The sequence below is a fragment of the Miniopterus schreibersii genome, assembly GCF_964146895.1.
Source record: "Miniopterus schreibersii genome assembly, chromosome: 1".
Taxonomy (NCBI): domain Eukaryota; kingdom Metazoa; phylum Chordata; class Mammalia; order Chiroptera; family Miniopteridae; genus Miniopterus; species Miniopterus schreibersii.
The window spans coordinates 44,111,308-44,139,005 of record NC_138101.1 but is presented as its reverse complement, the minus strand read 5'-3'; the positions used below and the strand labels follow the sequence as shown (position 1 = coordinate 44,139,005).

General features: G+C 41.0%; 1 protein-coding gene across 2 annotated transcripts; it reads right to left on the bottom strand.

Annotated features, from left to right (window-relative positions):
• Positions 1 to 431: 431 nt before the first annotated feature.
• CCNG2 (cyclin G2) lies at positions 432 to 9,759 on the bottom strand. 2 transcript variants are annotated; one of them, XM_081129407.1, is made up of 8 exons: positions 9,570 to 9,759; positions 8,535 to 8,672; positions 7,709 to 7,846; positions 6,403 to 6,653; positions 6,126 to 6,204; positions 5,931 to 6,029; positions 3,213 to 3,418; positions 432 to 1,842 (listed from the first exon to the last, which is right to left on the bottom strand). In XM_081129407.1, exons 2-8 carry the CDS (start codon positions 8,670 to 8,672, stop codon positions 1,719 to 1,721), a joined length of 1,035 nt encoding a protein of 344 aa, XP_080985533.1. In that variant the 5' UTR covers positions 9,570 to 9,759; the 3' UTR covers positions 432 to 1,718. The 2 variants fall into 2 exon arrangements, with proteins under 2 accessions (XP_080985533.1, XP_080985534.1); XM_081129408.1 differs by lacking the exon at positions 9,570 to 9,759 and adding an exon at positions 8,751 to 8,920.
• Positions 9,760 to 27,698: the final 17,939 nt, after the last annotated feature.

Below are 27,698 nucleotides of genomic sequence, written 5' to 3'. Positions count from 1 at the left end.
CCAAGGCTTGGAAAAAGAGGCCCAAAGAGCCAGAGGTTGGCCAGGTCCAATCACAGCCACCACCCCTAAGTGCTTATTCCCCAAGAAACCTGATTAGAATTTGGCTTGACTTCAGAGATCGTACTAATCTGCCAACCTGAGCATTCTGGTCTACTTGATACCTGTTGCCTTTCACTACAAATTAATAGGCATTTTGTTGAATATGAGTCCATCCGAGAGAGAGGTCAATTCTCAAATGACAGATTCACTTTCGGTATCTCCAAGGCTATGGGCCAAACTGTGATAAGGAAATATTACCTAGAGGACTTCTGGTAACCAGATAGGGGGCTTATCTTGGAGGCACTCCAGCCTCACTTTAAGCCTTCCCATTGAAATAATGCAAGCACTTTTTTCTTTTACCAAAAAATTAAGCTGTGATTGCAAACAAGGAGTACAGTTCATTAATATTTTTATTTTGAGTTGTAATCCATTATTACTTCAAAAAGATCCACTTCAGAAAACACCCTATGGATGTTGACTTACCACTAAAAAGCAAGTCATCAATGTTTGATTTATAATACAGAATACACAATAAATTATATTTACATGCAATTACTAGACTATCACACACAAGGTAAAAAAATACAGTATTTTTATGTACATTTTTTAAGATTTACATTTTCATATACAGTTTAAAAAATTCTCTGTACAAAATTTCATGTGTACAGAGTTTATAAGTCCTCTATTCTTATGGCTGTACCATCACACAGATATGCTTAAAACTGTAACACTACACACACTTCATTTTTTGTTTTTTTAACTTCATATTCAATCTTGGCACCCATACACTAATACCATTATTTTTGAAATGTGAATTACAAAGGAAGTAAAATGTAATCATGCAGACTTTTTTAAATATATGAAAATGAGATAAAATGTGCTACTAGATCAACATTTATCAATTCCATAGTTACCTAGTTCTGTTCAACTTCCTGCATTACTTTCATACAGGTGCATGCAAAACTAGCAGATTATGGATTGTTTTAATAACATTAAAATAATACTACTCTGACATTAGGAATGCAATTACCTAACCACCACATCCTGTTGACTATTTCTGCTTTGGCAGAAACCTCAACTAACACATTACATACTAAAATTCACAGAAATGGCAACATTATAATTCCCAAGTTTATAGAGTCTGCATCAGACAGTGATTATTTAAAGGAAAAAAAAGTGTTTGACATTTAAGAGTATATTATCTGTTCTGAGAATGGGGGGGGGGGAGGGTTAAGATAAACCATTAAAGGATTATCTATTTTCCCTGCTAAGCAAGCACTGGCCCACTCCCAAGATGTTTAAATAAAGACACCTGAATGCTTTATAAAAAGTTTAGGACTAGCTATACTATTCATGTTTTAAAATTCTTGAAAAGTAATAAATTGAAGGTATCAACACCTTCCCCTCCTCCCCAAGTAGCTAAAGATCAAGGAGAAAAATAAAGTGCCAATGTCTAAAGTATTGTTAATTGTTCAAGAGGCACTAACCCATTTGATGGCTTAGGATTAAATATGAAAATAGGCCAGATCTGATCTGAATAATAAATAGAAGGTAGGTATATTCCAGTCTACACAACTCATGCCTAGGTGGGGGCTGGACCAGAAAACTACCTACTCCCCCATTTATTGCTTTAAAACCTGTACACACACTTTAAATTCTGACACAGAACAATTAGATTTCTAAGATGGGAAGCACAGCGTCTGTGCCACTTTGAGGTTGAAAAAGAAAGTGCACTCTTGATCACTGGAAGGAGAGCTACTGAGACTCTCTTCTCCACAACTCATATCTTCACAAGAGTCCTCACTAAAGAGAATAAAAAGAGACAAAGAAAAGGGTTCCATTATTTTAAATATACTTAAATGTTTTACAGACAAAACAAAACTGCTAAACGAGTATCTCTAGTATCAGGATTTTTATATTCAAAATTTAAGCTTTACGGCGAGAAAATTTAACTTGTAAGGACTTCCTAAAGTGAAGTCTACTGTAATCACCTTAGAAAATACAGATTTTCTTAAGAGGTTTAAACAAATTACTATTTGCCAAACTATTATTCTTATATCAATTTATAACTATCATCAACTAACTGTACAATTCTAAGTATTTTAAATCCAATAAACGCAGGCTAAGGACAACATATCTCCTATCACAGGGTTTTAATGTCTTTCATGCACCAATAATTGTATTATTAACACTTTCAAATAGCAAACCAAAAAAACCAATAAGCTATGAAATGGAACTTCTGGTCCTTTATCACTATAGTACAAAACAATCTAATTTAATACAATTAAATAATTCATTTTACAAATAAAAATCAACTCTGAAAAAGACAATGGCACTGTCAAACCGTAAAAATACCTACATAATTCTGCTACATTTGTGGTGGTGGTTCCCTTTTTTGTTTCCAGGCATTTAACCCACAGCCTCTTCCCACATACCATATTAGGAATTCATACTAACACTGAAAAGCCCAGAATGCTGTTTCACTTTTTTAAAAAAACTAAACTGTATTTCAAAGAACAAAGGAGATGGGAAACAGCCAGTTTTTTAATAGGGAGGAACGTCAGACAGAGGAAAGACAAAAATACTGTATCTCACTAAAAATGAAAAACCAAAACAAAACAAAAAAAAACAGAACTCAGAGATTCACAGATGCAGGGAACAGACTGGTAGTTGTCAGAAAGGAGGGAGGGAGTTGGTGAAAATGGTCAAAAGATACAAATTTCCAGTTATAAATGTTGGGGATATAATGTACAGCATGGTATTTTGGCTTTTTTTTAAAATAAGAAAACAGGGTCCCTGGCTTATGTGGCTCAATTGGTTAGGCATTGTCCCATGCACTGAAAGGTTGGTTTGATTCCTGGTCAGGGCACATGCCCGGGCTGTGGGCTCGATCCCCACTAGGGAGCGTGCAGGAGGCGGCCAATGGATGTTCTGCTCTCAAATTGATGTTTCTCTCTTCTCACTTCCTCTCTAAAAGTTAATAAACTATTTTTTTAAAAAAAAGGAAAAGGGGTGGGAGGCACACTTCTAAATTATTACCTGTTTTAATAATTAACTACTTTTGGCTAATATCCTCACCTGAAGAAATGTTGTTACAGTAGGAACTTCCTCTGCTGCCTCATAATATTCCCAGGTCCCATTTTCAGTATACTTAGTCCGGGAAATCTGCTTACCTTTCACTTTCATCAAAACAACCCCCCTCTGGTATTGTTGGCAGCTCAGGGACACTATAGTAGCTGTTGTGGAGGTTCTGGGCCGTGCGCCTTGAAACAATCCAAACCAATTTCTTAAGATCTGGTTTGCAACATTCAGGAGAAGAATATTCAGCTAGGCATTTAGAAACTAACTCCCTCCAGTAAATGAATTCAGTGTCATTAACCTGAAAAAAACATTTTAATCAAAAGGTTAAAATAGTGGTTCCCAAACCTTGCTGCACCTTGGCATCACCCTGTACTCAAAAAAATACTGGTGCCTGGCTCCCACCCATTATTCTTCTTTAATCGATATGGGGCATGCCAGGGAATCAAAGATTTTTTTAAAGCTCCTCAGGTATTACTAGTGTGCAGTCAAAATTTGGTAACCACTAGTTCAGGAGAGGAGCATCATAGGTATAGATAATTTACATAGGATTCAATACATAGAAAGTTTTGCTTATTAAGAAAACACACTGACCTAAAAACACTGGTCTATTAATAAGTCAATTATCAAGTATATTCTTTAATAATTCTAATAAGTCAATTATCAAGTATATTCTTTAATAATTCCAATGCATAGGAATTTAATAATTTAGGTTTCTGTAACAAAGCACTGTTTGATTGCTAAAAATATGCATTTACACTAAGATACCATATATATGCTAATGGAGAAGTGAGTGGTATGACAGAAGAGGAATTTCCCCAAAAGGGTGTAGTTCCTCCACCACCAGGGAGTGTCCCAGTTTATTTCAAGGAGTCAATTTTCGATGAAGATGTTTCCAGATAGCATCATTAAAGGTTTACATTGAAACTGATGAATTCATGACTAAAACACAACTAGAAGTTATCTGTTAAAGACAAAACACTTTTAGCACAAACAGAAGACAATTTATATCACCTTGGCCTCCATTTCCACCTAATCCAGCTACATCTTAACCCCACTTGCATTCTGCTTCTACCATTCCTTCTCATTCTACTAACATCACCTCCTAGGTATCCAATGACCTCTTTCAATTCCCATTATACTGGGCCTCTCAGCAAAATTCAATACTCTTGCCCTAGCAAGTCTGGCTCAGTGGTTAGACCATCAGCCCTCAGACTGAAGGGTCCCGGGTTCAATTCCAGCCCAGGGCACATACCTCAGTTGCAGGCTAAATCCCCAGGCATGTGCAGGAGGCAACCAATCAATGTGTCTCTCTCACACTAATGTTTCTCTCTCTCTCTCCCCTTTCCACACTCTCTGGTGAGGATTAAAAATTTCAATAGTCTTGACTACCTTCTTCTTGAAAACCTCAACTTGATAGTGCTCTTACCTGTCTAGTGTACCTTCCCCTTCACTTGGCTCCTAAAGGTGAAACTGCCAATACTGAAGACCCAGAATTTCAACCAACCTCTAAGTAAAAGATTCCAAGTTTCTTATGGCTTCAACGATTATTTCCTCATGAGAAATTTCAAATCTTGATCTCCAACTATGATTTATCTTGAGTTTTTATTCTAATCTGCTAAATACCTGCTAGACATCTACCACCTGGAAGGTAAAAACCATACTTCTTTGATCACAAATTAACTTCTCTTAAATTTCCCTCAATGGTACCAACATTGTCTCCATTATTAGGTCCAAATCTTGATCATTTGTGGCTCCTTGCCTCATTTCCAAGCTTGGCTTCCAAAACCACTATTTGAGTTAGATATTCTCACACCTGCTTGTGACTATCACCTAGACATTCTATCAACAAGCCTACACTAAAATAATTCCCAAACCCTTCCAGTCCACCAGCTTCCTGGTCATAAGCCTTTGCTGCCCAAACTTACACTGTCCAAGATTCTTTTGGTCCACAGCCTCCCAGTCTTAGTGCCTCTCATGATCTCCCTTACTCCTCTGCTAACAAAACCCCAAAGTACTCCCTAAGTTCAGAATTATCTGGCACTCACAGAATCACAAATGACAGGACACACCTTTACATGTTAAGTTCCATATATCTTCAACTAGACTACTACTTTAAGAAAAATTACTGTGCCTTTAGTTGTTTTACACCTCTTTATGACTGCCAGAAACTTACTGGGCTGGCCTAAGGGGTTTACAAAGAAAAACATATCTGATGTTGTTTTGGTAATGTTGCTAATGGGATGATTCAGCCCTAAAGATATAATGGAATGCCATTAGTATATTTAGTAAGTCTACTTCCTAGTATGTATTTTAGAACAGACCACTGTATTACCAATTTGCAATAATACTACAGAAGAGACATCTGAATGGAGAAAGAAACTACGCTAACGACTGGGTTTCCTTCCAGCTTAATACTGTCTGGGTCAAAGCTGCATTTTGAGAACTTCAACATTTGAGATATTTTTTTTAAATGAGTGTAAAAGATAAGAGCCCCATAAAGAATTACTTAATGTCTAAGTCACCACAGGAAATAAAATGAAATTTAGGAAGAAAACTTGCTTTAAAGAGTAAGAACTGGCCCAGCCGGGCGTGGCTCAGCGGTTGAGCATCGACCTAGGATCCAGGAGATCACGGTTCAATTCCCGGGTTGTGGGCTCGATCCCCAGTTGGGGGGGCATACAGGAGGCAGACTATCAATGACTCTCTCACCATTGATGTTTCTCTCTCTCTCTCCCTCTCCCTTCCTTTCTCTGAAACCAATAAAGATATATTTTAAAAAAAAAAAGAGTAAGAACTGAAAATATATTTACCTTGGAATGTTTTTTAATAAGCAGAAGAATTTCTAATAATTCAATGGATTTCAAAGTTTCTACTTCCAAATTGAGAAGGCACAAAGCTAATACAGATGGCTACAAGAAAAAAAAAGTGTTAAGGAAAATAAGGGTGTTTTTTTAAAAATTAAAAATAGAAACTGTGAATCGTATGTAAACAAGAAAGTGGCTTACTTTTGCTTTTGAAAAGGTAAGTCGGCAGTTGCAAGCTTTCAGCTGAGCTTCTAGTTTATCAAGGCTCAGTATTTCTTTCCTATACAATGAAAAAGAAAAACAAAATATATATTTACTAAACTTTCAAAGATTTAAACCATTTTAAGGACCTGCCATTAAAAGTGCAAGTTGAAAGTTTGGAGGAGGTAAAAATATAACTCTCATTGGCATTCTAATTCTTTACTGTTAACTACAGCAATGCTGAAAGTACAAAATTTTTATTCTTAATCCCACTGACCTTTCTGAAGTATGACAAAGTACAATAGTATGGTACAAGTGCAAAAAGTTTAAGGCAGTAGTAGCTTCCAATTCATAGTGCAATTTTTCTGAAATTATTTTTTCCATCCGTTTTATGTCAGAGGCAGTACATTTGCATTGACTAATCCGGATTACATCATGAGTGGATGGAATATTGCATTCTTCTTCAACTATTCTAGCAGCCAGCAAAAAACAACAGACTCCAATGCAAGACAAATGTTTAGGTTTCACCTGGAAAACAAAACAGAAAAGGCTGCTAGTAACAAATGTTACTTGATTTAGCAAAGCAGTCACCTAAAAGTACATGGTTGTTTGTGTTAAGACACAACACAAACAAGCTGCTTCCCTGTACTAATCCTTACCCACAATTATATTTAATCATTTTCACAATTTAAAATGTCTTAACCTTTCTTTGAAAAAAAGGAATTTGAGCATTTAAGTTAATTTAAATGCAGATTTTAAAAATTTAAATACAAGTTCAAAGGCCAGGTTTCTAACACTGAGTATACTTTGTATTTCAAACTCATGAAATTCATGATAGTATAATCTCCCCCAAAATAACATAAAGCTTTCAACTCCTAGGAAACAGACTACTTCTCTGGATATAAAAATAATATATCTACTTACCTTTTAATCATCTTATCTACTTATCTCTAAGAATCATCCCATACTTCAATGCAACTTTGCCCAAGAGAAATATTGCATCAGTTTTGCAGAGGGAAGCTTATGTAAAAGCTGCCATGGGCAGATGGCTGCCCTATTCTTTTCAGTGCCCTGAAAACTGACCCAGCAGCTGACAGAAGAATCACCACATTTTTCTAACAGTTGCTGGTAATTGTTAATAAGACTGTGGCTCCCTGCTTTGAAAATACTTATAGGAACGGCAGCTGGTCACCTTTAACAGACTGCTATACTTCCACTTATGTTTCAGTATTAAAAACATCTAGGCTCCAACAAAAACATGATGGGAAATGAAAACCTTAGATTAAGGACTGTATACATATATAGAGAATACCTAAAATACAGTAGTCTTCATTTTGTTACATCTTCAAAGGGAAGGTATGTGAAAGGTAGAGCAAAACCTAACTTAAAATACAATACACTTAATTTTGTAATCTCTTAATCTCACACTAAAGGTAACAGTTCCAATTATTAAAAGTGTTTATGTATAGTGACATAATTACATTCATTTGCCAAATATTTATCAAACCCTTCTATGCTAGCCATTGTACTAGGCACTGGATATAGAAAAATGAAGATGTATTTATAAAAAAATGATTAAATACCTTCATAAGAGCCAAGAATCTGTCCAAAATATTGACAGCCAGGGCAAAAGTTTCAGTGCAAGATCCAAAAAAGTTGGTTAAACTCCTTAAGTCTTCTACTTTGGCATTTCTCAATCTTGGACACAAAGTGTTATCATTCTGCAATAAAAACCAAGAGGCAAAGTTTATGATTTTCTTAGAATTAAATGGATAATACACACAGATTCAAATAAAGTAATTTTTTCCCATAACCTTTGAGAATATGGGGGAAAGAGAAATATTATTTGACTAAAGCACTACACTTTTTCAGATACAAAAAGGTGTAAATATCATTGTTTTTAAATGTACATCATAAAAGAGCTTCGACAATTCAATATAAAAGTGAACTGTTGCCACACTTCCAGAGAGTTATAGAAATATAATTCAATTCCCTGTAATGGACATAGAGGATTACTTGCTTGTTTTATGAAGGTTTTTTTGTTTGTTTGTTTATTAATCACTTAAGAACCTACAATAAGTAAGTATTTCATAAGCAAAGGGTATTTCCACAAATGAACTGCTCAACTCCCAGGGAGTCTCCCACCCAGAAGCTGCAGACTGGAGTGCCACATTGGAAGAGACGCTTCTCTAGAGGTAGCATCACTCTCATTCTAGCTAAGAAACAAAAGCTTGGCCCAGTATAAGATTTATCTTAGTACTCCAAGAAGCCTAATTTCGGTTTTAAGAAACTTGTCAGCCTTTAGTCTTGATTCAACTAAAAAAAAAAGAAAAAAGAAAAAGAAAGAAAAGGATACCCTCTACACGCCCTACCAGCTGCTTGAGCAAGTTATCTTCTCCGGGGACTTACCTCCGAGGTAGCCTCGATCAAGCTCAGCCCTTTTTCTCGAGGTTGGGATCTCTGCTCCTGCTCTAGGTAGAGGTTCAGCAATCCGAAGAGCTGGACCCCCTCACGACCTGCCAAGTACTCTGCCCCCAAATCCTTCATCTGCAGCAAAGACACCACACAGTTAGTGTATCCTTGGGGAGGCGGGAATAGGGGGCAGGGGGACAGGGCAGAAAATACCTCCAGCGAGGGGCGCCCTAGCACACCCAGCGACGAGCCGAGGGGCTCAGTCACGTCCCAGCGCGATCCTCCGACTCCTCCGGGGGTGTGGCACGGGGAGGGGCCCTGGCCACGTCCGCCCGAGTCCGGCGGGCCCGCCCCGGCCTCCCCGCGGTTCACTAGCGGGAGCAAGTCCCGGGCGGCGGCGTGCGGAGGGCCCGCCCCCCCGGAGCCGCGAGGACGGGGGCCTCTGCCCGGTGGGAAGCACTGGGGGCAGCCGCTGCAGCGGGTTCCGGGGGGGCCAGCTTTGCACAACCCCGGGGCAGGCGGAGAAGTCCGGCGACCGAACAAAGACCCGGAGGGAGGAGACTCCGGAGCCCCGCCCCCGGGAGCCGCACCACGGCCCCGCTCCCGGAGCCCAGCCCCGGGCCTTCCCCCTGCGCCCCGGGCTCCGACTCCGGATGTACCCGAGCGGCGAGGACCCAGGGCGGAGATAGCGGGGGGCGGCGAGACGCCCAGCGGGTGACCGAAGCCCAGCCCGCCGAGTCCCGACAACACCGTCCAACCGCAGATGCCCCGGTTCCGCAACTGTGGGAGCCCGGGGCTGTCCATTTAAGAAGCACCACCCCCAACGAATCCCGGTGACAAAACGGGGGGAGGGGGCACCAAAGCACTGTCTGGAGGCTCCCCGACTCTCCATCCATGCCACTAACATCTCCCCCAATTCGGCGCCCACTCCCCCGAAGCTGGCGCTGAGGCTGAGGGGTGGGCACTCTGAGGCACCCCGCCCCCGCCCCCAGTTCCGACCACGAACAAAGAAGCCCGGGGAGGGCCACTCACCGTGCCGGAGACGCGCCCACCGGGCCGTGGCGTCGCGGTCCCGAGGGGACTGGGTGCGGCGGGGGCGTCCGGGCCTGTCTCCGAGGACCCGCCGCTTCAGCGGTGCCCCCCGACCGGCATCCGGCCCCTGCCCCCCGTCACGGCCGCCACGGCCTCACAGCCCCAGCTTCATCCCGCGCCCCGCGCGCCCACCCTCCCGGGCGCCGCGCAGGACCCTCGAGCCCTGCCCCCCACGGGCGATGCCGCCGCGGCCCGCGCCGAGCCCCAACCAAAGCCCTTGGATTTGTTTTGAGCTTCCGACACCCCCAAGGGGCGGGGCACGTGACTCTCCGCGGAGGGATTCCTCGTCGCTTACCAGGCTCTGAAAAAGAGTCCCGCCTCTCCGCCGCCGTCCCCGGCCGGGCTGGGGGCCTCGCAGGCTCGCCTTCGCTTAAACCAGCCGCCCCTCCCTCCCGGCTCCTGGGCGGAGGGTGGCATCTGGGCGTCAGCTTTTCCCCGCGGTAGACCGGTGGGGGGGAACGGGCGAGGTAAGGCTGAGGGGCGGAAGGAGACCGTTTCAGTTCGCTTTGCACCTTTTAAAGGTCCCTGATTTGTTTTGTTTTCTCTGTTTTGAAAAATCCGCCCAAAGTAGCCTGCTCTCTGATTGGGTCCTGGCAGAAGGCTGCGGCCCCGGCTCACTCGCGAATCTAGATTGGCTAACTGATTAGCCTCTGAGCCCTCTGATTGGCTCTCGCCGTACTCCGCGATTCTTTCTTCCTCGGGGCCTTAGCAACCTGGCGTGTGAATGCGCATGCCTGGCGGAGGAGGGGCCGCTCTGAAGGGGTCGCGGGGCCGGCCGGGGCCCGCTCCCCCGCCCGCCCCGCGCGTCCCCGGGGAGTGCCGCGCTCCGCTCCCAGCCCGGCAGCTGGCCGACCCGGGGGCTCGCTCTCTTTCTTACTTTGCAGTTCGCGTCCATTTTGCGATAACCAATCAAGTTATAAAATTTTCAGGATGCTTACTGAAATATTTACGAGCAAAATGCTATCACTTTGGTATTTGCTTTAAAGTTTTTCCGATCAAAAGGGAAAAAATGGAGAAGATAGATTAAACAAAATTGCAAAAAGCTGAGTTGTTAAAGGTGGGTAGTAGGTACAAGAAGGTTTCTACTTCTGTGTACTTTGAAGTTTTTTCGCAATAAAAAACAAATGTTCAGTAAAGGGACTTTTTAAAAAAATTACCGGTGTACATTGACGAGGGCACATAAACGTCTAAAAATTATAATAGTGTACTCCCAGAGGTGGTAATTGTGCTGCTGTTTTATTGAAGACTCCGAGAGGTTCTTGGTCACCCATCAGTTATCACCTATTGTGCATTATGGTTAACCTTATTAAAAGGTGACACCTCTCCTGGGGCGAGGCAGAAAGGGGACCTTAGGCTGGAGACATTTTCACACGGGGTATCTTTGGGGGATGTAAGAGTTTCCCCTTCAACATCTATAGTAAACGTTCTTTACTTTCTCCCTCTTCAGTTCCCCACCTCCACCAGCCAAACATCAGTAGATAGCACATTCTGAGTCCTAAATAATCAGAAAGCCCCTGGGAACAGATTTCTCTTTTCTGCTCTTCTGTATGTTTTCTGTGAATTGTTTTATTACTTGTAAAATATGAGAAGTCGCATAACATATTTTTAGCAACAGCTTTCCCTTCTTTCCAGAGCAGCGAAGGAATTTTAGAAATAAATCCCTTTGCACATTAGCTGGGACTGGACAGGCATCTGGAGCTCGGAGCAACTGGGGGAAGGGGGAGCTCATCCTCCTACTAATCTAAGAAATCCTCCTACTTCAGAGAGGTGTGGCCTTGCTCAGGGTTTTGGAAAATAAAATTACATTCGACTACTTGTGATTTACAGTTTGCATAATTTTGTTCAGTGCTTGTTTGATCTTTTAAACATTACAACTCTTATTTGACATAAACATCTTGCTGGAAATCTATGCCGAAAAACATAAATGAGGGCCTGCAACTAACATGGAAAATACAGCTAAGATTCGAATTACACAGATGAGGACTCAGTGTACAGTGTATAAAGAGGCCCAGTGGAGAGTCCAGGGAGAGACAGAAAGTAGCTGGATGGAAAACATGCACATGAGAGAAAGAGTTTGTGACCAGAACATGAAGGAGATTGGGGACTTTTTTTCAAGTAGGAGGGCAAAGATAGAAAAGGAGCTAAGGTGTAAAATAAGAGATGTGAAAGAAGTGTTAAATTACATGGTAGAAGATTTCTAAAATAATAGAAACATAGAAGGCAAAAAGGAAGAGATGAAGAAATTGTCCTTTGGTTCACTGTTACAAATTTACACAAAATGTATATTATATATATCATAGCTAGTATTTTATATGTCTTAACAGGCAGCCTCTGGAATGATGAGCAGTTCTAAGAGTAAGACAAAGTTTTGCAAATGGTGTTGAATTTCCTGCTCCTGGCAGACCCTGTTCAGTACAGAAAAGACTAATCAAATTGTCCAGTATGGAACCTTTATTGCTTTGTTCATTTATCTTTTTTTTAATCCTCACCTGAGGATATTTTTTCCATTGCTTTTCAGAGAGAGTGCTGGGGAGGGAGGGGGAGAGAGAGAGGGAAAAACATCGATATGAGAGACACACAGACTGGTTGCCTCTCCTACCTGCCCCAACCAGGAGCGGGGAGCAAACCCACAACCCAGGTACTTGCCTTTGACCCAGAATAGAAATCACTGCGATTCGGTGCTCCAGCTGATGCTCCAACCACTGAGCAACACTGCCCAGGGCAGGGCCATTTATCTTTTTAAGATAAAGAGAAGCAATCATTAAAAAAATATTGGTCCAGTAGTTACATTATCTCCCCCCTCCCCCCCAAAAAACAGCTCTTTTAGCAATGACGATTTTCTGGGGTAGAAAATGATGCCATTTTTTCATTTTACTCTGCTAATGTTTTAGTTGTTTATTTTTTTAATTAAAAAATTTTTAAATGACAGTCTTTCTCCAGGCTCTGTTTGTGTGTTCTTTTCCCTTTTGCTTACTTTGCTGCAGCTCTAGGTGTTATATATTAAGTAAACATTCCCCCGGAGATTAATCAGCCTTTCCCAGTCAGCTACCTTTCTGCTTCCCTACACTTTCTTGAGGGCAACTTCCCTGCATCATACACACATACAAAATAGGGGATCAGAAACTTGGCAGTCCCCAGAAAGGAGTTTAAAGGGATGTATTTCATTATAAGATACTTGGTCTTCTACAGCACAGTGAGAAGGGTGCAGCAGGATTGAGTGATACTCTGCCTCCAATAACTCCACGAAGGCCTGACAGGGAACCTGTTGTCCTCAGTGACATCTGAGACTCTGAAACTAGAAGGTGGGCACAGAGCAGGAAACAAAACAACGGCACACCCACAGAGAAAACAATGCCTTCTTTCAGTGAATTCTTGGCTCTGAGGAATGTCCTTCAAATCTACTTACACTCCTGCTTCTACCTAGAAAAGAAAATAGGGCATTCCCAAGAGGCTGCTACAGTGCTTCCCTAAATGCTATTTTATACCTGGGCTTCCCTGAACTTTATGAAGCATCAAAAGTCCCTCACAATTTTCCAGAGGTCATCTTCCTCCTCACGGGTCATAGTTTTAGACAATAAATCCTAGCTTTTTGTTCAACAGATATTTAATAAATACATACTAGATGCCAGGCATGGTACTAGGCCTCAGGAATACAAAAATAGATAAATAAAATGCAGTCCCAGAATATACCCTGGTGTAAGGCAAAAGCGCTAGTCAAGGGATCAGAATGACTGAAGTTGAGTCCTAGCTTTCCAGCTCACTAGAGATAGTACGTTGACTACCTTGAATAATTTGAATTGCTTTGAGCCTCAGCTTTCTAATCTGAAAAAGCAAACAAAGAAATTGTGGGGGAGAGGGTCCAGGAGGTAGTTGTTCTACTTCACATGTAAAGATTAAATACAAACATTTGTAAAAGCACTTTTAGTTGTATATATCTAGGCTGTTAGGACTTTGACAGAGCTGTGACTTCAAGAAGGGAAAAGAAGGAATCATCCCTGACCTGTCAAAGGAATCTGGTACAGCTCAGCCCAGAAAGGAAAGAGCCTCTGGATCAAGACTGGTAAACCTGCCTGGCCACTGTGGCTCAGTGGTTGAGCACTGACCCATGAACCAGGTCATAATTCGATTCTCTGCCAGGGCACATGCCTAGGTTGTGGGCTCGAACCCCAGCAGGGGGCGTGCAGGAGGCAGCCGATCAATGAATCTCTGTCATCATTGATGTTTCTCTCTCTCTCCTTCTCCCTTCCTCTCTCTGAAATCAATGAAAACATTTTAAAAAGCAAAAAACAAAAAACACACTGGTAAACCTGACATGAGGCCCCCCTCCCTCTTCCCCTTTCCCCTCCACTATTTCTGGCTCCCTGCCTAGGCTGTTTTCTGACAATAAGGGTGGTTTGTCACCCCCAAACTTCCTGCTAACAGAACCTGCACAGGAGACAGGAATATGCTTGTTGCAGGAAGAGGAGCAGGAAAGGCATAACCTAACCCAAGGTGCTATCTTGAAATGATTCAGATTTTTCAACCAAGAACAAATTTTTTAAATCTGAACTTGAAAGAATGAGACAATTTACATGCAAAAGTAATCCCTTTCTTTAAGCAATCGGTGAACATCTCATATATTCTCCTTTCTGACTTTCTCCTGGACAAGACCTCAAATCCACAATTAGCCAATCCAACATTTTCCAATCTACTTACCATATATAGGATGTCTCCCCAAAATGTATACACACACTTCGAATAATTACAAAGGCAGTGTTTATTAAAATACATTTTGCCCGGCCGGGCATGGCTCAGCGGTTGAGCATCGACCTAGGATCCAGGCGATCGGGGTTCGATTCCTGGTCAGGGCACATACCCAGGTTGCCCGCTGCAGCGAATCAATGACTCTCTCATCATTGATGTTTCTATCTCTCTCTCTCCCTCTCCTTTCCTCTCTCTGAAATCAATAAAGATATATTTAAAAAAAAAAAATACATTTCATTTTCAAAATTGAGCTATCAGCTGTTAAAGTGCTTATACATTTTGGGGGGCACCCTGTATATTTTGTTGCTGCTATTGTTAATGATAGAACATCCTGTATCCTTCCCAGGAGGGCTTATTTATTTATGCAAGTGTTAGTGATATTCACAGCACAGTAAATTCCCACATATGGTTGTGCTCAGCTTTGGGGCTGTGGGAATTATCCGCACTGCAGAGCCAAATGAATGACCGCAGCGGGAGCCGCGGGCCGGTGAGCCCCTCCGGGTTCTACTAGCCTTGCAGGTTAGACTTGTGCAAACTCTGTGAAACCAGAGAACCAGTGCCCGTTGGATCTGTAGCCCAATGCATTACTTTCGTCTCCAGAGCTCTTTCTGTTACGCTAAAAGCTAACTGCTATAATGGAGTAGCTCTGAGATGGTGTGGAAAGACTGGCAAAGGAGAGTGCAACTGAAATTATGGTGATTTCTGAAACCAGCTGGTTATCTCAAAGTGGTGGGTCTGTGCCAAAGCAAATATATTTTATGTGGCCCAGGCTGGGACATTGTACATTATTATTTACATAACACATTCTTCTTTTATGATGTGTTCCAAGAACCATAACCTAAGTCAGATATTTCCTGTCTTTTCTTGACATCACAGTGGTAGGGGAAGTTGACACTGTCAGCAAAGAGTCGTTTAGGACACATCTGTTAAACATATCATCTTATTTCTAAAGGAAGTTTTTATTTTCTGTGAAAGTAATTTTCTCTTATTTTGATCTCAAATGAAAAGGCAATTGACATTTAAAGTGATATGAATAAGTAAGGTAAGCTTAAATTTGTTAACATTTTTTTTACTTCAGGGGTGTGAACACACAATGCAGTGAACAGATGATGTGTTGTGGAATTGTGCACCTGAAACCTGCATACTTTTGTTAACAAGTGTCACCGCAATAAATTCAATAAAAAGGGAAAAAAACATTTTTTATAACTCATTATTAATATATTCTATTTTAGGATTGATGTCTGATTTGAGAAAACCTTTATCAAGTTTTTTTTCATGAATGAGCTGTAAAAATTCAGGGCATCAGTGAAAACTGGCTGTACTCAGTAGGTAGCTAGTTGTTTCTTTATTGCAGAAGCATATTTTGAGTTCTATGTTATCTTTGTCAATGTCAGTATTTTATAAGAAATCTGTTTTTTTCCAAATGATATGATTTCTTTCTCTTCACTAACTAGAGTATCAAACAATCTAAAAGCCTATCAGTTCTACTAGAAATTTCTCTCTTTTTTAAGGAAATTCTGCTTTTGGAATGATGGGTGATAGAGGGGATTTGTTACAGTTTGTTTCTTGATATTCAAACACATTCCATTGATTTCGTCATGTACAGGGTGTCCCCAAAAATGTATACACGCTTTAACAGCTGATAGCTCAGTTTTGAAAATAAAATTTATTTTAATAAACACTGCCTTTATAATTATTCAAAGTGTGTGTATACATTTTGGGGGAGCAGCCTATATTTTCATCAGAATTTTCTTAGTTCTTTAATAAAAGTACTTATAAATGACAAAAAAAAATACACCTTTCTATTACATCCAAATTAGGAGTCTGTGATTTCTCAACTGTTTTATTGAAACATCCCCAAATTTGTTTCCACATTTCAGTTAAAATGCTATGTACTCAACTTCCCCTTAGCCAGATTCCCAAAATAATGACAGACCCTCAAGCAACTCCAAATACAAGGGAAAATGGTACGGTGGAATTTGACATGGAGAGAGACAACAGCCTTAACTGACTGCAGTTAAATATCTTGCTTTTGCAAAATTCAAAAAATCTTATATGTGAACACTGCCAGGGCTCATCCTGAGACTTTGGAAAGAGCCTCCTCAAGTGAGGGGCCCTGAAACTAAATTGTATTAGCCTCACAATAAATCCACACTTCGATTTATATATATTGACATAATTTTAATGCCCATAACACACAAGTGTAAGCACTATTGTACGGGTGCAGAAAGTTTAAGTAACTTGATCTACAGGCAGACAGTGGTGGAATCAGGGTTCAGTCACAGACAGTCTGACTCTAGGACCCACACTCCTAACCACTATGATGATTCTAGTATTCAAGAAGAAGGAAAATAAAACTCCAAGTTGGACATAAGCTTGATCAATTTGGTTATACCTTCTATTAAATTCATGCAGAAGGGTGTATCAGTAGTTTAGGTTAGCCTAAACTATGGCAATTTGGATTTGATTGTTTCATTAGGAAATTTCATCAATAAATTATTCACCTGCATTCTTCTGCGTGTATGTGTTCTTTTGTTTTTCTTCAATAGCAAGTGATGATACTTTTAAGAAATCTCATTTTTCTCTATCAAACTAATCTGAAAAGAAATTGTCCAGCTAGAGACCAGGCCTACCAGGATTAACTGCCTTTGCCCTGAAGTTTTGGATTAATGTGATTCTAACAAAGCAGGCCAGTTATTTTAGCATAGCCCCGCCACTCAAATCCTAGGAAAGCAGTAGCAAAAGGAAAAAGAGGCTCTCTCTTTTCCACCTTTCTTTAGATATCACAGAGAGAGCTCTTAAAGATGTTTGAAACATCACGAGTATGCCATACTAGTAGTTTGCAGATATTTAGGTGCCGGAGGGAAATTACTGCTGTGTTCCTATTGGCTATTTTGCAGGCATTTGAGCTGTTTTCCGTTTATTACACAGAAGTATTTTTTGTCTTTATTACAGAAGATTGTAATCAACAAATACTCTGATTGCCCTACCATGGCTTGTTCTGTTCTCCTGTTTGCGGAACCCGCATACCACTGTGCTAAGTGGAAGTCAAGGCCCTCCACTCACTCACTTGTAAAAACAGGTTTGGGCTTTAGAGCCTGTGCTGGAAACAAGGGGGTAGAGATGGGAAGGGGTAACACAAAGAGAATACGTGGGAGATCCTTCTCTTGGCATGTGCCTGGCAGTTACCAATTTATTGTGCTTATTGTGTTGGGCAATGTTTGTAAGTTTTTATGATGGACATAATGATATCATCTCTAGATCTTATATTTAAACATTGTAGAAACGTATTGAATCACTCTGCATGAAGATTAGCTTCCAAGAATAATCAGGTTCCCGTAGCCATGTTTTATTATAACTACAGCTTGATTGCATTTTGAAATCTTCGCTTCTTCTTTTGTTGAATTTAATAAACATTGACTTGGCAGCTACTTGAGACACAGTGGTGGAAATAGGAGATACAAAGTGACTACGGTTAGACCCTGCCCACAGGGAGCTGGGGCCTAGTGGGGGGAGCTGAGCAACAAATAACAATGCTGCTCTGTGGCCTGTGCGACATGGGAGTGTGCACAAAGCCTAGCAGCAAGGGGGGAGAAGGCTTATCTCAGGAGCGGGAAGGGAGATTAGGGAAGTCTGTGCGGAGGAGGCGATTCTTGGTGCTTTTAAAAACAGTTGCTTCTGCTATTGAGTGTCTTTTCCCTTCAATTCAGAATGTTATATCCATTTTGTGAAGCAAACAACTTCTGCCCTAAGAACAGATAAGCAGCATCTGAACGACTCAGGAGTACACGTCAGTAGAACTTCCACCTTCAGGATGTTCTTTTAACACCTGTTTTTCTGATATTTGTGAAATTCATCTCCTAACTAAAACTACTTCAAGTGATATTTTATAACTCATTTGAGCTAAGTCAGAATATTGCAATTTCCCTATAAATGGATTACTTTAATATATTATAATTACAAAAATAATAAAAACACATTACAGAAAATGTGGGAAAGAAATACCCTATAGGCGGGCCGGGCATGGCTCAGTGGTTTAGCATCCATTTATGACCCAGGGGATCGAGGTTTGATTCCCGGTCAGGGCACATGCCTGGGTTGCGGGCTCCATCCCCAGTGGGGGGCGTGCAGGAGGCAGGCGATCAATGACTCTCTCTCATTGATGTTTCTCTCTCTCCCCCTCCCTCTCTCTGAAATCAAAAAAGATATATTTTAAATAAATAAATAAATAAGTAAATAAGTAAATAAAAAGAAATCCCCTATAACCAAAGAATCTAACACACTAATGTTATTGTGGTGATGCAAAATCTTCTGGTCTCCTTTCCAATATATATATTTTTAATTGTATTGTGAAATATACATAAAAGAGAATATATATACAGTGTATGTACAATTTAAAAACTATTCATAAAACAAGTTATTGTATATCCACCACCCAAGGTAATAAATAGTATACAGTACCTTTGAAATCTCTGGATGCCTTCCTCAGATCTCATCCCTCACTCTCTCTACAAGTAGTTTTAGTACCAAATTTTCAGTTAATTATTTCCTTCCTTTTAAAAATAGATTGTTTTATATGTATACCTAAATTATATATTGTTTACTGTTTGAATTTTGTATAAGTATAATCACATCGAATGACTTTTTTTCAGCATCATGGTTTGTTTTTTGTTTGTTTGTTCCTTTGGGAGAGGACCGGAATGGGAGCCCCCTGAGAATACTGGGTGACATCGACTTTTGCTGCCCCTCCCCGGCTCGGCATTATATTTTGGAGCTCTGTCCATGTTTGCCTATAGCCATAGCAATTTGTATTGCTATGTAATGTTCCACTGTATACGTATACCACGCTCTATTTGTTCGTTCTACCGTGGATGGACTTTGGGAATCTTTCCAATTTATCGCTATTACAAAAAATGCAGCAATTCAGGTCTCCCCCCATCTCTTTGTGCACACACCCAAGAGTTTCTCTAATAGACGCCTAGAAATGGAACTTCTGGGCCTCCGAGCATGAGCGTCTTCAACTGCACTGAGCAGCATTAACCGGTTTCCCGAGCACCTGAGCCGATTCCCCCCCCACCGGTGCTCGGCAAGGGCCCTGCTGTGTAACACGTTACCTATTTTCAAAATACTTCAAAAGAAGGGCCAGAGTGACATACTTCTGTGTCCTCCTCTTTGTATCAAGCTAAACACAGAGTAGATGCTCAGTAAAAATCTTTAGTTTGCTTGATTTTGGAGAATATATTCCATAAAGCTAAAGACTGTACTGTACTTAAATATACAATTATTATTTTCATATATAGGAGAGAGCTTTGCTTTTTAAAAAAATTAATTGATACGTACATGCACAAACCTATATTCAGACACATGCGTGCACACAGAAATACACAAATACATGTGCTTGTTTATTAACACAAAAGGGGGGAGCAAGGAAACAGTATTTCTTCAGTTACAAAGAAACATTTTGCATTTATTTTCCTTACACACACACACATATGCATGTAGTGTGCAGTGGCACGTGTGTGTGCATGTGTGTATGAGTGTGTCTACCTCTTTAGGTATCTGCATCTGAGAGTAAAATGGGTTTTAAAACACTGTCACTTGAACATAATTATTCATTTCAGAAGCCCATCACCTGGAACCATTGATTACAGGTTCTCAATTGTCAATTTGTGTAGAAAGCAAATTAAAAATACATAGCTTAAAGTGAGCTTAAATATGTAGCTATCTAAGCAGAAATAGGGCTTCAGTATTACTTGAAATTCTAAATTTACCTTTTCTCTATCTGTAGCAGGTTTTCATCCTTCTACTATGCCCACCAATTTAAAACCAGCTTTGTTTTAAAATATAAAACTTTTATTTCTCTGTCAGGGTAATCTCAAGACAAACTTTGAGACTTTTAAAGCTAAAAGTAGTATTTGTGCAATTTAAACCAGTTCAAAACCAACAAAATATAAAATTTATAGTTCTAAAAAAAGAATGAAGTCATTTCTTATGAGTCAAATACATAATTTTTATCTAAAATTTAAATGCTTACTAAACAATAATACATTAAAAAGAGTAAGACAAGTGCGTTTATCTAATAACTTTGAGAATTATTAGGAAAAAAATATTTTCAGATACTTCAATTGCAGAGAAGTTGTCCACCATTAGGAAACAATGAGATAAGTAGCAGAGAATATAAGCTACTTATATGATACTAGCATCATACCTGAGGTATTGTATTGGGTTTCATATTTAAAATATTCTGTGTTTTTATTGATAATACTTATTCATGGGCTTAATTTTATTAAGCATAAATGAAGTGGCTGGGCCCTGAAGAGCCTAAATAATATGAACAATTATGAAATCTACATTTTATTTTGTACCATGCAGACTTTAACTTCACAATAAATACATGTATTTAGTTGAAAGTTCCTGAAACCTGGAACCAGCACACTTAGCTTTGAATAGTGCCCCTGAGGCCTACCAGCTAAGTGCGTCTCAAAAACTCCATTCCCACATTTGTAAAAATAGAATAATAACTCCTGACTATCTCACAAGACAGTCTGAGAAAATTAAGGGGACAAATGTATGTAAATGCCATTAATAAACCACAAAATGCTAAACAGATGTATATTATTATTATTGGTTCAAATTCCAACTTTATAATTTAATATCTATATGGCTTATATGGCAAGCTATTAACTTTTTTTTTAAATCCTCACCTGAGGATATTTTTTTTCATTGATTTTTTTTTAGAGAGAGTGAAGGGAAGGGAGGAGGGAGAGAGTAGAGAGAAAGAGAGAGAGAAACATCCATGTCTCTCTCACATCAATTAGTTGCCTCCTGCACGCACCGGACTGGCATTGAGCCTGCAACCAAGGTATGAGCCCTTGACTGGGAATCGAACCCGGGACTCTGGTTTGAGGGCCACCACTCTAACCACTGAGAAAACTGGCCAAGGTGCTAGTTAACTTTTTAAAGCCTATTTCCTTACCTGAAAAATGGCAGTTTATGAGAATTAAAAGAGACAATACAGAGAGCTCAAGCACAGAGTAGATGGCAAGGGTTTGGTAAGGGTAACTGTTATTTCTTATTGTTACTTATTACCCATATAAGGAGAAAAATTGCTTTAAATAATTCTTTCAATAATGATAATAGATTATACCAAACTTGAGAGAGAGCGGAATAGGAGAACACACTGCCGTGGCAAAGGAACAAGCCTTTTCTCTGTGTAGAGCTAGCTGACCAATGTGAACGTGACCCTTGTCCTTATTAGGCAACTGGCTGAGCCAGCGTGGACACAAACTACATAAACAGATTTCACATGCGAAGAGTATTGTTGCAAAGCCCAGGGATCAGCATGAATACAATCTGGTGAATATTACACTCTATAAAATGTTTGGATAAGAATTAGCCTTGCTTGTTTATTTCTTCCAAGGACACTTCAATCATCTGACCTATTTCTCTTTGCTTTGGTTTTATATCAGCCTGTCCTTGAAAGGCTGTCCTCGGCAATTCCTTATCACCCATTTCTACAACCAAATGCCTTTGGCCGTCTCCTCCCAGCTGTCTGTTTTCCATGTTTTTCTGAGAGGTGGACAAAGTGGGTCACCATGGAGAAAAGCCATATGCTACCTCTCACAGGCTTAATTCACTTTCCCCTACAGCCCTTGAGGTCAGACATCTCCAAAATGTCTGTGACCCAAATTCAGATCAGCAACATGTTAGGGAAGCCAGACAGCTGCATGGAACAATTCTGGCTCCAAATGATGCTAATCCTTTATGTGATGCCATTAAAAAAAAAACCAACAACAACTAAAGTGACACACAGGTGAAAAATACAAAATTTTTAGTGTGTTACATGTAGTGTGTGACACATAGAACAATAATAATGTAAACCAAGTAGTAGTATTTTATTTGTCCATTAAGCACATGGCACTGCATGTTCCCAGAAGCCACTGAATCATGGTATCTTCTGATCTTATCCCAACCAGTTGTACAAGTACTGGGACTCAAACTCCTGTTTATTTGCTAATGCAACTGAGGAGACTCGATCATTGGGTTTCAATGACTCTAAAATATACACTCACATTCTATTCTATATCTCCTTTCATATACGGGTTTGTTGTGATCATCAATTTCCTATTTGCATTAATGGCATTATATCAATTGGATCCAATCAGGACCTGAACAGAAACCAGTATTTTCTATGATTTAGTAAGACATATGTGAACCAGAGCATAGGAGACCCCATGGAAACTCAGGGGTATATTACCCACATGAAGCTCCTGGGAATCAAATGGTATGGAGCATCTCAAGATATCTCCTTCAACGTGAAAGATAAATTGCTGCTTTTTGCACAGTCAACTGCTAAAGAAGAGGCACTAGATAGGTCTGTTTTGGATTTTGGAGGGAATCTATACCACATTTGAGTGCCCATCAACCTGATGTCCTTGAAGACAGAGCTGGAAGGAGATCCACACAATTGCTCTCATGAGCCAGTGCCAGCCAGGTCCAACACACCATTGCCTTATTAAATATTATTGAGGACCTGAAAGAACTTTAGTTTATGTGGGTTATATCTATAAATATTTATAGCATTAGAAATTAGAATGTAGAAATTCTTTTAAAATATTTAGTTCTATTAAAAAATAATAATCCCACTACTTGTTAACATAAATAACATTTTAATAAAACATAACTATATTTTCCTGAACAAAAACAATTAGTGAGAAGAGGAGCATTGTTTTACATTTTGGCAAATCTTTTAATGTCTGGATTGTTAGAAGACAACTGGATTTTCATATCTCCTTTTACATTCATTCGGTTGTGATATGTTGTTTTGATTGAAGTACAGTATTTGAAGAAAATCTGGCCCCACATAAATATGTTATTAGAAGAGGAAGAAGTATGTATTTTAATAGCCATTTCAGATAATTGTGAATATTTTCTTTGATACTACACTAAAACTAAAAAAGTGTCAGTTTTTTTTTTTTACTTTTTAAATTTATCTTTATTGTTGAGAGTATTATAGGTATACCATTTTCCCCCGCAACTGACCCCCTCCACTTCACTCCCACCCCCTCCCCAGGCCTTCACCCTGTTATTGACTGTGTCCATGAGTTATGCATATATGCATATAACTTCTTCGGTTAATCTCTTTCCACCCTCCACCGCCCTTCCCTCTTTCCTCTGAAATATGATCGTCTGTTGCATGTGTCAATGTCTCTGGATCTATTTAGTTCATCAGATTCTTTTGTTCATTAGCTTCTTCTTAAAGAAGACACTTCAACATTTCCTGTAGTGCTGGTTTGGTGGTGATGAACTTTTTTACCTTTTTCTTATCTGTGAAGCTCTTTATCTGACCTTCAATTCTAAATGATAGCTTTTTTGGGTAGAGCAATCTTGGTTGTAGTTCCATGTTTTTCATGACTTTGAATATTTCTTGCCACTCTCTCCTGGCCTGCAAGGTTTCCTTTGAGAAATCAGCTGACAGTCGTATGGGTGCTCCCTTGTAGGTAACTAATTGCTTTTCTCTTGCTGCTTTTAAGATTCTCTCTTTGTCTTTAACCTTTGGCATTTTAATTATGATGGGTCTTGCTGTGGGCCTCTTTGGGTTCCTCTTGTTTGGGACCCTCTGTACTTCCTGGACTTGAAAGTCTATTTCTTTCCCCAGGTAGGGGAAGTTTTCTGTAATTATTTTTTCAAATAGGTTTTCAATTCCTTAATCTCTTTCTGCCTCTTCTGGCACCCCAATAATACGAATGTTGGGCCTCTTGAAGTTGTCCCAGAGGCTCCTTATACTACCTTCATATTTCTGGATTCTTTTTTCTTTTTGCTCTTCTGGTTGGGTGTTTTTTGTTTCCTCATGTTCCAAATTGCTGATTTGATTCTCAGAGCCCTCTACTCTACTGTTGATTCCCTGTAAATTATTCTTCATTTCAGTTCCTGTAGCCTTCATTTCAAATTGGTACTTTATTATGTTATTGATTTTCTCAGTTATTTCCCTAACCATCTGCTTAAACATCCTTATAACCAAAATTCTGAACTCTGTATCTGTTAGCTTGCTCAGATCTATTTCATTTAGTTCCTCTTCTAGAGATTTCTTCTGTTCTTTCCTTTGTGATATGTTTCTTTGCCTCCACATTTTGGCTGCTTCCAGGTGTTTGTTTCTATGTATTAGGTAGAGCTGCTGTGTCTACTGGAATTTGTAGAGTGGCTTTGTTTAGTAGGTGTCCTGTAGGGTCCAGTGGCTCAGCCTCCCCAGTCCCCTGAGCTGGGCCTCCTAGGTGCTCCCCTGTGTGGGCTGTGTGCACTGTCCTGTTGTAGTTGAGCCTTGGTTGCTGTTGGCATCACTGGGAGGAATTGACCCCCAGGCCAAACAGCTGTGAGGACCTGCTGCAACTACAGCCAGAGAGCTGCTGTGCTGGAGACACCCCCATGGAGCAGGATTTACTTCAGTGGAGCTTTGGTTCACCAAGTGCTCCCCTTGAGTGTGTCACTCGTGGACGTGGGAGGGTTGTAATCCAGTGTGGTCAGGTCTGACCACCAGGTGCACTGTCTCTGAGGCCTCCTGGGAGGTGCAAAGTCAGCCTCTGCCAGTGCCTTGCCCAGGGCCACCCAGCATGAGCTACACAGCAAACCGTAGTTGGCTGCTCCTTGTGCTGGGCTTGGAGGTGCCCAGGAGAGGCCCAGCTATGAGCCAATGCAACTGCCGCTAGTGCCAGGCCTGGGGCCGCTTATCAAGCCCTATGGGGTCCGCTGCTGCTTGTTTGAGAGATTTTAGGAAAGTCCTAAGCATGAGGCTCGAGAGGCCACTTGCACAGAAAAGCCCCTGGAAATGGCCTGGATGAGCTGCAGGTGGGGAGGGGCGGGGCCTCCGGGACTCACGGGGCGGGGCGAAAGGTGCAAGTCAGGTGCTGGCGACTCAAACATGGCGCCTGCCTGCAGCTGTGTGCGGGGAGGACTCGCCACAGGAGCCATGGCCTCCGCCAGCCCTTCTGCCTGGAGGAAGCCGCCCTCCGCCTCTCGCCCGGATCTCAGGCAGGTTAGTTCCTCCCGAGTGTCCCGGGTCCTTTCAGGCTACTGCCCGGCGCTGGGCTCAGAGGGAGCGTCCGAGTGAGTCCGCGCCGGGCCCTTTAGAGGAGCTGCTGGGGCTCCCGCAGCCTCCGCGACCCTCAGGGACAGTCCCCGCTGGTTTCACAGCCTGGAGTTGTGGGGACGTCTCTTCCGGCCCTGGAGCCCTGGGCTGGGGGCCTGCTGTGGGGCTGGGACCCCTCGCTCCTCCAGGAAAACTTCGCCGCCGAGATTCCCTCCCAGGTTTCCCCCACTGCATCGGGTGTGGGCCTGTGGCGGAGTCTCTGATTCAGCCCCGCCCCGCCTCTGTCTCCGCCCCTCCTCCCGGTCTCGGTGCTTCCTCAGCTCCCTGGTTGTGGGGCTTCTGTTCAGCCAGATCTCAGGAGGCTCTGAGTGACCGTGGTTCTGGATTTTAGTTGTGATTTTGATGTGGCTGCGGAGGCGGCGGGTGCAGCTGTGACCTACACCGACATCTTGTTTTTCCATCTCAAGTGTCAGTTTCTTAAGGGTTCGTTATAATGTGGAACCTGAAACCATATAATCAACTTTTTAACTCTCTTACAATGAAGTCCATTGGCCTATCTTTCATTTTGGACAGAACTTTTACCCAGAATGATTTTGTGACATAAAACATTGGTCACTTGGAAATGAGTTATGCAGATAAACATTGGTTATTTCTTCACTGAGTTATGCAGATCTTCCAAAGATTGTGCATGTCTGGAAAGGTATTTCTGCAGGTCACTATGCTGGAAAGAAGGAAGGAAAGGAAGAAAGACTTATTGAGAGCTACATTAAACAAATGAAACAAGTCCACATTCCCTCATGGGGAGGCAGCTCTAGGCTGTCGTGATTTATCATGAGACCATGTGGCTCATAACACCCCTCATTCTTCTTACCATCCAGCTATGACTTTGGACTGAGGATATCCAATATAGAGGTTCATAGAAACCAGGATATTGTGAAGACATTAATCAAGAGCTCTTCCGAAACAAGGTTAACTAGATAAATCAGACTCCTTTCCAAATTTTAAAAGGGGAAATTAAATAAATGAAAGAAAAAGAATCTGTCAAGTGTAGGTGGCATAGAAGCTTGGAGAAAAAAATGACACCCAGATAGGAAATGGAGTAGTTGGGGTTATATTAGGTCCCAAGCATACAAAAGTTATAGGGCAGTGAAGCTACAAGAAAGGAGGCACAACAAGTTAGGAAATACGAGGTGGGGAAAAGGGGCTGAAGAGAGAGTGAGCAAGTTGGTGGGTAGAGGCAGAAGCAGGAAAAGCGGAGACAGAGGAACCAAGTCACCCTGATGGTGGAACGTCAGCAAAATCCTGCTTCTGAAAAGCTAACTAGAAAATTCAGTTCTTAGAGTTGCCGTGCCAAGCCTCAGCTCTCAGCTGAGATTCCTTTTGTCTATGTATACCTTCCCCAAAACCCACTTCCTTTTTTAAAAAAAGTAATGAGTGAGTCTCTGTTCCCTGTCGCCAATGGATCCTAATTAGCTCATGACTACTGGGGAAGGCATCATACTAGGTGCTTTCTCATCACTGTCTCCATTTCTTTCTTTTTTTTTTTTTTTAGATTTAAGCATTTGGTTGTTTTGTGTGTGTTTTTAATTTTGTATTTATTTATTTATTTATTTATTTATTTATTTATTTATTTATTTATTTTTATGGTTCAAAACATTACAATGTCCCCTTTTCTCCCCAGTGACCCCTCTCACCTCACACCCACGCCCTCCCCAGTCCCTGACCACATCATTGTCTGTGTCCTTGGCACTATCTCAATCTCAACCGTCCTTCTCGATTTAAATCTGTACACCAACTATACTCCCACACATCAGATGCAATGAGAAATGACAAAGTTGACATGATTTTCAAATAGAGGCCACAAGCCAGAGGGAACTAGGTAGTTGAAGAGTTTGTTACTTTGTCTTCCTGGTTCAAAAAGAGAAAAACAATTGAACTACATAGCATTAGGGTGATAAGAGAACGGGGTGTATCCAGTGGGGATTCTTTTAGTTACAAAAACAAATCCAGTTGAATTAAATTAAGCAAACAAGGAAAATTTATTCTAAGACTACAGGGGTATCTCATGGAAGCATTAAGAAATGCTCAGCCTCAGAAAGAGCCACATCTGGGCTTCCTCTGTGTCTGTGTTTCTCTGTCACCTCTGTGTCTATGCACCCTAGTTTCCTCTGTTTTCCTGTCTGGCAGAATAAGGCTCCCCGAAATTCCTGAGCTTGCTGGGCGCTGGGTTACCTCATTGGGAA

Coding starts and splice junctions, on each gene's coding strand:
- CCNG2 (XM_081129407.1), bottom strand. CDS start 8,672: ATGAAGGATTTGGGGGCAGAGTACTTGGCAGGTCGTGAGGGGGTCCAG. Junction 3,419..5,930: donor TTATTAAAAAACATTCCAAG/GTAAATATATTT, acceptor TGTTTTTTTCAG/GTTAATGACACTGAATTCAT. Junction 1,843..3,212: donor TGTTTTGATGAAAGTGAAAG/GTAAGCAGATTT, acceptor TATTCTCTTTAG/TGAGGACTCTTGTGAAGATA.